Consider the following 14,509-nt stretch of genomic DNA (forward strand, 5'->3'; position numbering starts at 1 on the left):
CCCAGCTCGTTCCAGGATTTCCGTGTCGGGGACTTTGTCCTGCCACCTGATGTGGAGGAGTCTGCGGAGACAGCTCAGGTGAAAATGGTTGAGCTGTTTGTCGTGTCTGCTGTAGACAGACCAGGTCTCGCTGGCGTAAAGGAGGGTGGTAAGGACCACTGCACAGTAGACCTTCAGCTTGGTGGTAAGGCTGAGTCCTCTCCGCTCCCAGACGTTCTCACGGAGTCTCCCAAAGGCGACGCTGGCTTTGGCAGTCGTGTTGTTGACCTCAGCATCTATATTCACTGCGCAAGAGAGTATGCTGCCCAGGTAGGTGAAGTTGTCGGCTGCCTGGAGGTTCTGGCCCTTCACCGTGATGCGCGGCTCCTGGTATGGTTTTCCTGGGGCAGGCTGGTACATAACTTCGGTCTTTTTGGTGCTGATAGTGAGACCGAAGTTGTCGCAGGCTTGTGAGAAGCAGTCCATTTCACGCTGCATATCCTGCTCTGTGCTGGCGTTGAGTGTGCAGTCACCAGCAAACAAGAAGTCTCTGATGACAGTCTCTCGCACCTTTGGAACTGCCTGCAGGCGCCTAAGGTTGAACAACCTGCCGTCAGTCCTGTATCCGACGTGGATTCCTTCTTCGTAGTTACGGAAGGCATCTGTCAGCATGGCAGAGAGTACCATACTGAACAGAATCGGGGCAAGAACGCAGCCTTGTTTGACGCCATTTGTCACTGGGAAAGCCTCCGACTCATCGCCGTCATCCAGAACTTTCACCATCATACCATCGTGGAACTGCCGGACGATTGTGATGAACTTGCTGGGGCAGCCAAACTTCTCCATGATCTTCCACAAGCCTTCTCTGCTGACCGTATCGAAAGCCTTGGTTAGATCGACAAAGGTCACGAAGAGGTCGCTGTGTTGCTCCTGGCATTTTTCCTGGAGTTGGCGCGCAGCAAAAATCATGTCCACGTTCAGCACGGAAGCCGCACTGGCTTTCTGGGAGCAGACCTTGCTCAAGATGTTGGAGAAGACGGTTGAGCAGGACGTGGGCCAGAATCTTCCCTGCAATGGACAAGAGGGAGATGCCTCGGTGGTTGTCGCAATGTATAAAGAAGAAATGTATAAAGCTGCAGCACATAGTTTTAAGTGCACTGGGAGAAGGTGTAGAGGAATAATTTTGTTGCTCAGCTGTGAATTTTGGACTGATAAACTGGTGTGTTCTCTCTAGCCTCTTCTTACCCCTGCTCGTGTGAATTTACTTTATTGTTAGAGGTTGTTGGGTAGAATTGCTGGACCAGTTTGCCCCCCTGCAATCTGAACAAGAATAATAGAGTGCAATTGTCAGTCAGTTACCATAGTGTACATTGTGGTCTGAAGTCTTTTGTTATGAGTCTTGTGATTACCGGGGAGGCAGTCTATCTACATTTTCCTGTTTGAATGTGTTGTAAATTGCTTTTGGGCAACGTTAAGACATTGGAGTAGAATTAGGTCCAAATGGACCTAATTAGCTCAGCCATTCCATCATGACTGATTTATTATCCCTCTCAACTCCATTCTTCTTGTAACCTTTGACACCTTTACTAATCAAGAGCCTATCAACCACCGCTTTAAATATACCCAATAAATTGGCCTCCACAGCTGTCTGTGGCAGTGAATTCCTCAAATTCGCTACCCTCTGGCTAAAGAAATTCCTCCTGATCTAAATGGACATCATCCTATTCTGAGGCTGTGCCCTCGGTACTAGGTCACAATATTCTGATGTAGGATGCTTCCATCCATGATAATTGTCTTACATTATTCTCTAGTGCACCTCATTTTCTTGTCTGTCATCATAGAATATAGAACAGTTCAGCTTAGCACAGAACAGGCCCTTTGGCCCACAATGTTGTGCCAACATTTTAACCTGCTCCAAGATCAATCTAACCCTCCTCTCCTGCATAACCCTCCATTTCTCCTTCATCCACATGCCTATCTGAGTACCATCCTGGCAGTGTGTTCCATGCACACGTCATTCTTTGTGTTTTTTCCAAAAAAAAACCCTACCTCTAACATCACCTGTATACTTACCCATATCCCCCAATCCTCTTAAAGTTATGTCCCCTCACGGTAGACATTTCTGCCCTGGGAAAATGTCTTCTGGCTGTCCACTCAATGTCTCTTATCATCTTGTACACCTCAATCAAATTAGCCCTCATCTTCCTTCACTCCAAAGAGAAAAGCCGGAGCTCACTCATCCATTCCTTATAATAACCCAGGCAATGACTGATAAATTTCCTCTGCACCCTCTCTAATGTTTCCACATCCTCCTTATGATGAGGTGATCAGAACTGAATGCAATACTCCAAGTGTGGTCAAACCAGAGTTTTACAGAGCTGCAACGTCACCTCATGGCTCTTGAACTCAATCCCCCGACTAACGAAGGCCGACATACCATATGCTGCCTTAACCATCCTATCAGCTCGCACTGCAACTATGAGAGATCAATGGGTGTGAACTCCAAGATCCCTGTGTTCCTCTGCTTCTGCCATTAACCCTGTTATCATGTGTATATTTAAATCAGAAATCAGTCAAGATTCTTTATTGAGTAAACTGTCATACCATCAGCTTGGACGTTTTGATTCCCTCCAGAATTCTTTGCCGAGAGTTCTGATCTCCTTGGGCAGATTACCCTCCACCATAGAACTCCCTTTGGAAATATGGACTGTTCTGGAGCTTGTTTATCAAGATGTAGGGAGGGAGCATGATAAAGATCTGTGCCTTTTGATTTAGATGGCATGAGGAAGGACAGGAAGTTTAGTGGGTAGCTGTCATAGTAATTTTGGAACAAAATTGGTACATATGTTAACTCGTGTTCTGAGGCTGCGTCCACACTAGACTGGATAAACCTGTAACCGAAGCTTTTTCTCTTCGTTTTGACTCTCCGTCCACACTGAAACAGCGTTTTCCTCCCCCGAAAACGGAGCTTTTCTAAAACGCTCTCCAGAGTGTTTAAATCTGAAAACGCCGGTTGGGCGTTCTAATGTGTACGGGGTAACTGGAGGTTTTAAAAAACCTGTCGTCCCTTTCATTGGTGAAGAGACTATGGCTGTAGGAAATGTTTCCAGGATGACCCCTCTGTGGAAGTGGGGAAGATGTTGGTGGGGCCACCCGGGGGTCTGTGTGTCCGTATGTGTAGCTGCTGTAGTGGCTTTGAGGCTGGTATTGTGGCAGTGAAAAGTACTGGGGTGGGGGTGGAGCCATCATCATATTCCTCATCATTGCAAATCCCTCTGCAACAGAGTTAGTCAGTTTTTCAATGTTCGTCATCAGCCGGGTCATACTGTCCGTGACTCCCAGTTGGTTGCCTCCATACGCTCCAGTATTTTTTTTAGATTTAAGTCCTCCTGCTCGAGAGCCAACGGCTGTCCCTCGTTTGGCAATTTCCTTTTAAGTTTTTCTAGTCTGTAACTGGGCACCAAGTATACTGTTTCCTCTTGGCTTGTTTTCTATAGATGTGTCCGCGTGCCCAGTAGGAGGAGATTTGCCCAAATACCCGCTTTAATGTGGACGGAGGTATTTTCAAAAATGCCTGGTGTGGACTCCTATCGTTTTTATGCGAAACCGGTGTTTTCAAAATTATCCGGTCTAGTGTGGACGTAGCCTGAATCACACATCCCAAACCACAAATTCTCCACTCTGCCTCTCACTAAATCCAAATACTTCTCTGTATCCAAATTAATGTTAATTGACTTTCTTTTTCCCCAATCCTTGCAGTTTATTGGCTAAGAACTTGAGATTTGTGAACTCATGCATCCAAGCCATTATACAATGCAAAATAGCAGAGTCGGAAGATGCAACAGGAAGATTAATTAAGAGTGAATGCTCTCTTAATTAAGAAACCCCCTGGCCCTACAAAAGTCTTAAATAAGTAGGGTGCAAAGCACTAGCTGTAAAATCTATTCAATTCCTGTTGCTGTCTGTGTGTTCTCCCTGTGACTGTGTGGGTTTCCTTCATGTCCTCCAGTTCCTCCTGCATTCCAAATATGTGCGGGTTAGGGTTGGTAAATTGTGGGCATGCTGCGTTGGTGCTGGAAGCATGGCAGCACTTGTGGGCTGCCCCCAGCACATCCTCAATACAAACGACCTATGTCACTGTATGTTCGATGTACATGTGACAAATGAAGTTAATCTCTTTAAAACTTCTTTGGTAGCCATGTGTTCAATTGCCTGGGAACTCCTACCCTTATCATCTCTTTCCCTTTTATTTCTGCTATCACTCTTCGTTCCTGTTTTTGAGCCCCATTCAGACACTTGCTCGAGTAAAGCAAACAACACAAGACTGTGGTACACATCATGACTTTCCTCCATAACTTTGTCTGAGCAGCCTTCCCTTCTGATTTGTCGCAGGATCCCGCTCCAGCATGTCTTTGAATCCTCCCACCAGCAACGATGCATGTCTGAGCATTGTGCACAGCCTGATGTGCCATCGGCAGGGCGGGGAGAACGAGAGCTTTGCGAAGCGCGCCATTGAGAGTTTGGTGAAGAAGCTGAAGGAGAAGAAAGATGAACTGGACTCGCTGATTACAGCCATCACAACTAACGGAGCACATCCTAGCAAATGTGTCACAATCCAGAGAACCCTGGATGGCCGGCTGCAGGTAGGTGCCGATCTGACCCGTCGCTTTTACGACTGCAGCATTCAGTTCTTGTTTTATCATGTTGACTTTTGTCGGGGAGCGTAATCACTCTTTAAGGCAGGCATTTTACAGTGAGGCAAATTTGCATTTGACACCACTCTAGTGGCAGAATCTCAAATAATGATGAGTTAAGATACAGGAAGGATGTAGAGAGCCTAGTGACATGGTGTTGTAACAACTACCTCAATGTTAGTGAAACGAAAGAGCTGGTCATTGACTTATGGAAGGGAGTGTGGTGCATACACTCCTGTTCACATCAACAGCGTTCAGGTTTCTTGGAACTTACATCACTAATAGCCCTTCCTGGTCAAGCCACATAGACACCACGATCAAGAAAGTGCACCATAGCCTCTACTTCCTCAGTAGGCTAAATGAAAAGTTATATCTCCTTTGACCAATTTTTATTGAAGCACCTATCCGGATGCATCACAGCTTGGTCTGGCAACTGCTGTGCAGAGAGATGTGGGCACAGCTCAACATAGTTGGAAGCCACCTACCCCAGGCATTCTCTCTTCTGCTCCTCCCATCGGACAGAAAGTACAAAAGCCCAAAAGCATACACCACCAGGCTCAAGCTTCTTTTCTTTCTTTCTTCAATCTTTTTATTAAGTTTCAAGATTAATAAATGTAACAATAATAGTAGTGATACATAGAGATTGGGATTACAATAATAATGCTCCTTCCACCGTGCTTCAAGGTTCGAATGAGGTGTTGGTGTGCTGTCCTTTTCCTTCCAAACATAGCGGTGTGCATTTCTGTCAAAAAAGTTCAACTTCTGTCTCATCTATACACAGAATATTGTTCCAGAAGTGTTGTAGAAATTCACTGGTCATTTGCAAATTTGAGACGTGCAGAGTTATTTTTGGAGAGCAGTTGTTTTCTGTTTTGTCCTTCCATGAACTGCATTCTTATTCAGTGTTTTTCTTATCGTGGGCACATGATCAGAGACTTTAGCAAGTTCTAGCGATTTCTGCAGATGTTTTCCTGTTACGCTTGGGTTCTTTTTCATCTCCTTCAGCATTGGACATTGTGCTCTTGGCATAATCTTTACAGGATGACCACTCCTAGGGAGAGTAGCAACTGTACTGAGTTTCCTCCATTTGTAGACAGTTTCTCTTACTGTGGACTGATGAACATTCAGGTCTTTAGAAATGCTTTTGTTGTCTTTTCCAGTTTCTGCAACTCTACAATTCTTCTAAGGTCCTCTGAAAGTTGTTTAGATCAAGGCACGGTGCACATAAACAGATCTTTCTTGAGAAGAGTAGGCTCTGTCAGTAACCTGACTTTGTGTGTCTTTTTTATTGGGCAGAACACCTTTATAACCCACACCTTCAATCTCATCTCATTGATTCGAACACCTGACTCCAAATAGTTTTTGTAGAAAGCATTACCCCAGAGGTTCACATACTTTTTTGAACCTAGACTGTGATTGTTTAAATGGTGTACTCTGTATTGACAAGAAGTAGTACAATTGTTTGTTTGTTATTATCAAGCTTCTATCCCACTGTGTTATTAGTATCGACCTCGCAGTCTACCATATTATGGCCTCGTACTTCATTGTCTGTTTGCACTTCCTCTGAAACTGCAACAGTTAATTCCACATTCTCTTACTGTTCTCCTTTCCACTGCCTCAATGCATTGACGTAATGAAATGGATGGCATACAAAACCAAGATTTTCACTGTACCTTGTTACATATGACAATGTATATTTCCACGTTCAATACATATGACAAATAAAGCTAATCTTTAATCTTTAGTTGGTTTGAAATACCCTCAAACCACATGCTGTAGAGAGAAAGAATTTAACCCCCCCCCGCCCCAATTTCATAACATCCTTCACTTACCTGGTGGCTGGATAGAATGCCTTTATACCTCTCCTTCCACACCTTTACTAAGTTGTAAGCCACATGGGACACACTTGATTTCTGGTAACCATTCTGTTGGTATACCCTTCGGAAAAGCTTAGAAGAAGTCTATGACCATCTGGAATGGAGGTGCCAGAAAAAGCTGCAGAGGGTTGTAAACTCAGTCAGCTCCATCACAGGCACAACCCTGCCCATCATCAAAAACTGCAGTCTGATCTTCATCCAGGTCACAATAATGGACAAATACAGTCTGCCTAAACTGATAACACAAACGGTTGTACTTTTCATGTCTTTATTAAACACATTTTTACAGTCCAGGCTGGAAAAAGTGTATTCACAGTCCAGGCTGGAAGAAGTAATTGAACCCGTATTTAATAACTAGTAGAACCTCCTTTACCAGCAATAACCTCCACCAAACATTTCCTGTAGCTGCTGATCAGACTTTTGCAATGGCTAGGAGAAATTTTAGACCATTCCTCCGTACAAAACTGTTTCAGTTCATCAATATTTCTGGGATACCTTGCATGAGCAACCCTCTTCGGGTTATGCCACAGCATCTCAGTTGGGTTAAAGGTCTGGACTTCAACTTGACCATTCCAAAACACAAATTTTCTTCTTTTTAAACCATTCAGTTGTTGATTTACTCTTGTGTTTACGATCGTTGTCTTGTTGCTTCTATTAAGCTTCAGGTGATGGATTGCTACCCTGGCATTCTCCTGTAAAATGTCTTGATACAATTTTGAATTCATTGTCCCCTCAACGATTGCAAGCTGTCCATGCGGTGAGCAGCCAAAGCAGCCCCAAACCATGATGCTCCTTCCACTATACTTCACAGTTGGGATGAAGTTTTGGTGTTGGTGTGCAGTGCCCCTTTTCCTCCAAATTTAGCGGTGCTCATTTCTGCCAAAAGGTTGAACTCTAGAAAGTTGTGCTCTTGTTGTGATCTTTGCAGGATGCCCACTCCTACAGAGAGTAGCAACAGTACTGAGTTTCCTCCATTTGTAGACAATTTCTCTTACTGTGGACTGATGAACACTCAGGGTTTTAGAAATTCTTCTGTAGCCTTTTCCAGCTTCATGCATCTCTACAATTGTAAGGTCCTGTGAAAGTTGTTTTGATTGATGCATGGTGCACATAAGACGAATCTTTCTTGAGAAGAGCAGGCTGTCAGTAACATCACTTTGAGTGGCTGTTTGTTTATCAGGCAGGGCCCCTCTACAACCCACACCTCCAATCTCATCTCATTGATTGCAGCACCTAACTACAAATAGCTTTTGGAGAAGGCATTACCCCAGAGGCTCACATACATTTTTGAACCTAGACTGTGATTGTTTAAATGGTGTACTCAGTATTGACGAGAAGTCGATTGTGTGTTGTTAGATTAGGCAGGTTGTAATTATTGTGACTTAGATGAAGATCAGACCACATTTTATGAGTAATTGATGCAGAAAACCAGGTAATTGCAAAAGGTTCACAAACTTTTTCTTGCAACTGTATATCTTTTTGAAATGTATCATATTTTTAATGTGTTGCACTGTACTGCAAAACAAATCTTACAACACGTCAGTGATATCAAACCTGATTTGGTTCTGATTCTGAAATCTATTTAATTCTAACTCTTTGAACCATTTCTTTGGCACAAACTGTTGCCTGTCCAGATGAAAGCTACTCAACATCAGGGACGTGACTGTCTGTGCTGCACAATTGCATGGCTCTGGTTTCGCAGATAGTTTACTCTGCTTGCTTTGCCATTTAGTGCAAGCTCTTCACCTGGGGTTCCTTAAGCATAACTCCCTTAGAGGGAAAGAGCCAATCAATGTTGATATTTTTAAACTAGCAGCATCATACAACCTATCACTTCTGACAGGTGAGAGCTGCAAAAGTTAGCAACATGAATTGGAAATCAGAAAAAAAACTGCAGGTGTCGGAAATGTGAAAGAAACTGCTGGAAACACTCAGGTTGTGTCCAGAGGTTCAAAGTAACTTATTATATTGTTACCATATACTACCTAAGATTCCTTTTCTTGTAGATGTTTACAGGGAAAAAATAAAGTATAATAGAATTTACAAAAAACTGTCCATAAACAAAGCCTGACAAACAGCCAATGTGCGCCAGAAGATAAACTGTGCAAATGGAAATAATACTGAGAACGTGAGTTGTAAAGTGTCCTTGAAATTGAGTCTGTAGGTTGTAGAGTTAGCGAAGGCTTCTTTCAGTACCTCCTGCCTGATGGTAACAGCGAGAAGAGAGCATAGCCTGGGTGGTGGGGGGAAGAACGGGTGTTTTTTGATGATGGATGCTGCTTTCTTGTGGCAGTGCTCCACATATGTGCTCAATGGTGGGGAGGGCTTTGCTTGTGATGGACTGGGACATATTCACCACTTTCAGTAGGCAGAGTAGGTAGCCTATTTTTCCCCACACTGCAGAAGTTAAATATTAGGGGGCATAGCTTTAAGGTTAAAAGGAAAGTTTAAATGATATTTACAAGGTGGGTGCCTGGACTGCCCAGCCAGAAGAAATGGTGGAAGCAATGCAACAGCAACATTGAAGATGCACATGAATTTTTTTTTAATGTTGCATGCGGAGTTTCTCCAGTTAGCGGACGATTTCCCTCCACGCCTCTGACGTAGTGGGGAACCGTGTACAAGGCAAGTTACAGCAGTGGTTTGCCATTGCCTTCTGCCTGGAGATCACCAGCTCGTAACCCAGCACGGATGGAAAGCGTTCAGGGGAGCCGGCTGGATTCGAACTCGGGACCTTTCGTAGCGAAGTCCGGCACTGATGCTGCTTCGCCACCAGTCCGGTCCACATGAATATGCAGTTCAAAGTTCAAAGTAGGTTTATTATGAAAGTACATATACAGTTGCAAGAAAAGGTTTGTGAACCCTTTGCAATTACCTGGTTTGCAGCCTTAATTACTCATAACATGTGGTCTGATTTTTTTTTCCAAGTCATGGTAATAGACAAACACAATCTGCCTAAACTAATAACACACAAACAATTGTGCTTTTCATGTCTTTATTGAATACATTGTTTAATCATTCACAATCAAGGCTGGAAAAAGTATGTGAACCCTTGTATTTAATAACTGGTAGAACCTCCTTTAGCAGCAAAAACCTCCATCAAACGTTTCCTGTAGCTGCTGATCAGACTTGCACATGGCGAGGAGGAATCTTAGACTATTCCTCCATAAAAAACTGTTTCAGTTCATCAATATTTCTAGGATACCTTGCATGAACAGCCCTCTTCAGATTATGCCACAATATCTCAATTGAGTTAAGCTCTGGACTCTGAGTTGGCCATTCCAAAGCACACATTTTCTACTTTTTCAAGCATTCAGTTGTTGATTTACTCTTGTGTTTTAGATCATTATCTTGTTGCATCATCCAACTTCTATTAAGTTTCAGGTTACGGACCGCTACCCTGACATTCTCCTGTAAAATGTCTTGATTCAACTTTGAATTTATTGTTCCCTCAACGATTGCAAGCTGTCCAGGCCCTGAGGCAGCATTGCAGCCCCAAACCATGATGCTCCTTCCACTGTGCTTCAAAGTTGGAATGAGGTGTTGGTGTGCCGTGCCCCTTTTCTTCTAAACATAGCAATGTGCATTTCTGTCAAAAAAGTTCAACTTCTGTCTCATCTATACACAGAATATTGTTCCAGAAGTGTTGTGGAACATCCAGTGGTCATTTGCAAATTTGAGACGTGCAGCAAAGTTATTTTTGGAGAGCAGTGGTTTTCTGTTTTGTCCTTCCATGAACTGCATTCTTATTCAGTGTTTTTCTTATCGTGGGCACATGATCAGAGACTAGCAAATTCTAGAGATTTCTGCAGATGTTTTCCTGTTACGCTTGGGTTCTTTTTCATCTCCTTCGGCATTGCACATTGTGCTCTTGGTATAATCTTTACAGGATGACCACTCCTAGGGAGAGTAGCAACTGTACTGAGTTTCCTCCATTTCGAGACAGTTTCTCTCACTGTGGACTGATGAACATTCAGGTCTTTAGAAATGCTTTTGTCATCTTTTCCAGTTTCCTGCAACTCTACAATTCTTCTAAGTTCCTGTAAAAGTCATTTAGATCAAGGCACGGTGCACATAAACAGATCTTTCTTAAGAAGAGCAGGCTCTGTCAGTAACCTGACTTTGTGTGTCTTTTTTATTGGGCAGAACACCTTTATAACCCACACCTCCAATCTCATCTCATTGATTGGAACATCTAACTCCAAATAGCTTTTGTAGAAGGCATTACCCCAGAGGTTCACATACTTTTTTGAACCTAGACTGTGATTGTTTAAATGGTGTACTCTGTATTGACAAGAAGTAGTACAATTGTTTGTTTGTTGCTAGTTTAGGCAGATTGTTCTTGTATATTATTGTGATTTAGATCAGACCACATTTTATGAGTAACTATTTCAGAAAAACAGGTAATTGCAAAGGGTATACAAACTTTTTCTTACAACTGTATGTCACCATATACAACCCCGAGAATTGCTTTCTTGCAGGCATTCACAGTAAACCCAAATAAACACAATAGAATAAAAAACCAATTTCCCCCGGGATGAATAAAGTATGACTATGACTAAAAACTACACCCAACAGGATATACAAACATCCAGTGTTGGAAAGACAAACTGCAAAGCTCAGTGAGATCCACCGAGATGCAGCACAGAGCGTCATAGGAAGTCATTCCTGCCTGTGGCCATCAAACTTTACAACTCCTCCCTTGGAGGGTCAGACATTCTGAGCCAATAGACTGGTCCTGGACTTATTTCATAATTTACTGGCATAATTTACATATTACTATTTAACTATTTATGGTTCTATTACTATTTATTATTTATGGAGCAACTGTAACGAAAACCAATTTCCCCCGGGATTAATAAAGTATGACTATGACTAAATACAAAAAGGAAAAACACAAACAAAATAATAATATTGAATAAATAAATAAACAATAAATATGGAGAACATGAGGTAAATAGTCCTTGAAATTAAGTTCATAGATTATTCAGTGATGGGATGAGTGAAGTTGAGGGAATCGGTCCTGACTTGTGTGGAGTTTGCTCATTCTTCGTGTGACCACACAGATTTTGTCCTTCTTCCCAAAGATGTGCAGGTTGGTGTGTTAATTGGCCACTAGATTGTCCCATATTGTGTGGGCCAGTAGTAGAATCTGGGGGAGTTGATTAGAATACAGGATGAATAAAATAAAATTAATCTGAATTGGTGTAAATGTATGCTTGCATGGACTTGATGGGCTGAAAGCCATAGTTCTCTTGTATCGTTCTGTGGCTCTAAAAAATCTGGTATTGGCCCAATTGACAGAATAAAATTTCTCTGTGCCAAACCATACAAGTATTCAAAGATATCTTCAATATTTTAAACATCATCTCCCTGGGGTGGAAGACTGGTTTTTGCTGGAGCCTGTTTTACTACGCACTTGTCGCTTAATGGATTTTGAGGCAAAGCAGTAGCATCAACAACAGCTTGTATTTAATCTCTCTTTGTGTGCCTCTGCCAGCTTCTTTTTCCCTATTCAATATTACTCCTGTTTAGCACCCATGAGATGTTTTTGCTATATTAAAGGCACTGTTGAACGTGTTCCAGTGTGCTAGTGTTTCTGCTGAGATCTGGCTGCAGAGTTTCTCTGCTCTTATTAGCAAAGCTGTCTGGTGGACGTGAAACTGAGTTTGGACTGGCAAATGCTGTTTGTGCTTACCAGGCATCACGGTAGCGTAGCAATTAGCAAGTCGCTATTACGTCTGGTGGCGCTGGAGTTCTGAGTTGAGGTTTCCTCCCACAGTCCAAAGGCGTACAGGTTAGTAGGTTAATTGGTCATCGTAACTTGTCCTGTGCCTTTCAATCGTCTCTGCGCTGAACTGAGGCTACGGCCTGCAACTAGTGGGTTCCTGGAATGGCTGCAGTGATTACATGCTTCGTGGCTGTGGACTCACTATTGTGAACAACACACACAAAATGCTGGAGGAACTCAGCAGGCTAGGTGGCGTCCATAGGGGGAAAAAAAACACAGTCAACATTTCAGGCTGAGACCCTTCGCCCGAAATGTCGACTGTACTTTTTCCCATAGATGCTGGAATTTTGTGTGTGTTGCTTGGACTTCCAGTATCTGCAGATTTTCTATTGTTTGTCACTTCTGTGAACTTCAGTTCTGAATATTATTTGCTCGCTTTTCTTATTTGTACGATTTGGGTTTTATCCACGCATTGGGTATTTGATTGTCTCTTTTTATTGGGTTTCTTTGCTTTGTGGCTGCCTGTAAGGAGACGAATCTCAGGGTTGTATATAGTATAAGAACTTTGATAAAAATGCACTTTGAGCTTTGATTAGGCTAGGTTGACAGGGCAATGTGGTTCGCCTGTTCTGTGCTGTATCAATAAATAAATAAAATCCTGATGCTGCATTATCATTCAGCTAAAGAAAATGGTTTATTCTACCAGTGTGGCTAATTTGCAGACATTTTCTTGTCTGCCTGTGTCGGGGTGGGGGAGTTGCACTTTACTGATTAATTTTTTGTCTTAATTTGAACTACTCTGACCTTGTGTTGGAAGATTGATGTAGCTGTGCATGGATCACTCCACTCCCCCTTCCCCCAACCTTGTGTGCTAGGGTGGATGTATACGCTGAGTTACACTGTCCTTGAGCTGGCATCCAGCTGAGAGGGCAAGACCGTGTTTTGTCTGCAGCAGTGCGGTGTCCAGTTCTTCGGGCAACTGATGATGGAACACAAAGCCCTTTCAAAAGGAAGCACAAATCTAGTGGGATTAAGGAGAATTTCAGGTTCACTGACCCTGCTCAAAGTGAAAGCTGTAAAACTGTAGCCTTGGCAAAGCGTCCCGCTCATTTCCACTGTCCCAGTGCCTTAGGCTGTGCACTGTTTATCTTGTGCACATGACAGCAGTATAATCCATTCTGGATGCACAAGAAACTGCTTCGGTCAGCGGGTGAGTCAATGAATCTTCCAGTTCAGTAAATTCATCGGCACATAGAGCCTCATCCTGGGGCAAAATGCATTGCCCCCTCTGTAACCTTGGGCGCCACGGTAACATAGTGGTTAGCGCGACGCTGTCACATTTTAGGGCAGCAGAGTTCAATTCTGGCGCCGCCTGTAAGCAGATTGTACGTTCTCCCACATGAACCACATAGGATTCCTCCGGGTGCTCTGGTTTCCTCCCAAAGTCAATGATGAACTGATTAATAGGTCAATTGGTCAATGTAAATTGTCCTCTGGGTTAGTGTTAAATGGGTGGGTTGCTGGGAAGTGTGGCTCATTGGGCCAGAAGGGCCTGTTCCACACTGTATCTCTAAATAAATAAATGTGGACTTGGGTCACTCTTCCTCTTGCCAAGAGCCACTTTATTATTTCCTTTCAGAGATACCTTATGTTCAGATACTCCAGCACCTAACGTCACTTTATGTACACACAATCAGTCTATGTATATAAGCTATTCTTTTGTATATTATGTAATATAATTTTAGTGATTTAATTTTAATTATTATATAATGTCTATTATTTTTGCTCGAGGTCTGTGACCAGCAGTGTTCCACAGGGATTGATGCTGGGTCCACTTTTCACATGATATGCGAGACTTGGACAGAAATGTTAAGTGGGTTGGTTTGTATGTTTGTAGACACAAAAAGTCATTGAACTGTACACGTTTATACTGCTAGATGAAACAACATTCCTCCAAACCAAGAGAAACAACACAGTTGTCTGCCTGCACTGCACATTCTCTGTAGGTTACACTTTGATCAGAATCAGCTTTACTATCACTGATGTATGTTGGGAATTGTTTTGTTTTGCAGCAGCAGTACATACAATACATAATTTAAAACTATAGATTACGATAAGAAATATATAAAATTAAGTAGTGCAAATAAAGAGAAAAAAATAGTGACATAGGTTCATTGTCCATTCAGAAATTTGATGGCGGAGGGAAAGAAGCTGTTCTTGAAACACTG

General features: G+C 42.7%; 1 protein-coding gene across 2 annotated transcripts in view; it reads left to right on the plus strand.

Moving 5' to 3' along the window:
* smad10a (SMAD family member 10a) overlaps window positions 1-14,509 on the plus strand; it is a 112,436-nt gene that overhangs the window by 30,988 nt on the left and 66,939 nt on the right. For both annotated transcript variants that reach the window (XM_063041764.1, XM_063041763.1), the window contains exon 2: window positions 4,372-4,622. In XM_063041764.1, coding sequence (XP_062897834.1) covers window positions 4,386-4,622 — 237 coding nt within the window. In that variant the 5' untranslated portion in view covers window positions 4,372-4,385. The remainder of the gene's footprint in view (window positions 1-4,371; window positions 4,623-14,509) is intronic.

Source organism: Mobula hypostoma, chromosome 2 (assembly GCF_963921235.1).
Source record: "Mobula hypostoma chromosome 2, sMobHyp1.1, whole genome shotgun sequence".
Classification (NCBI taxonomy): Eukaryota; Metazoa; Chordata; class Chondrichthyes; order Myliobatiformes; family Myliobatidae; genus Mobula; species Mobula hypostoma.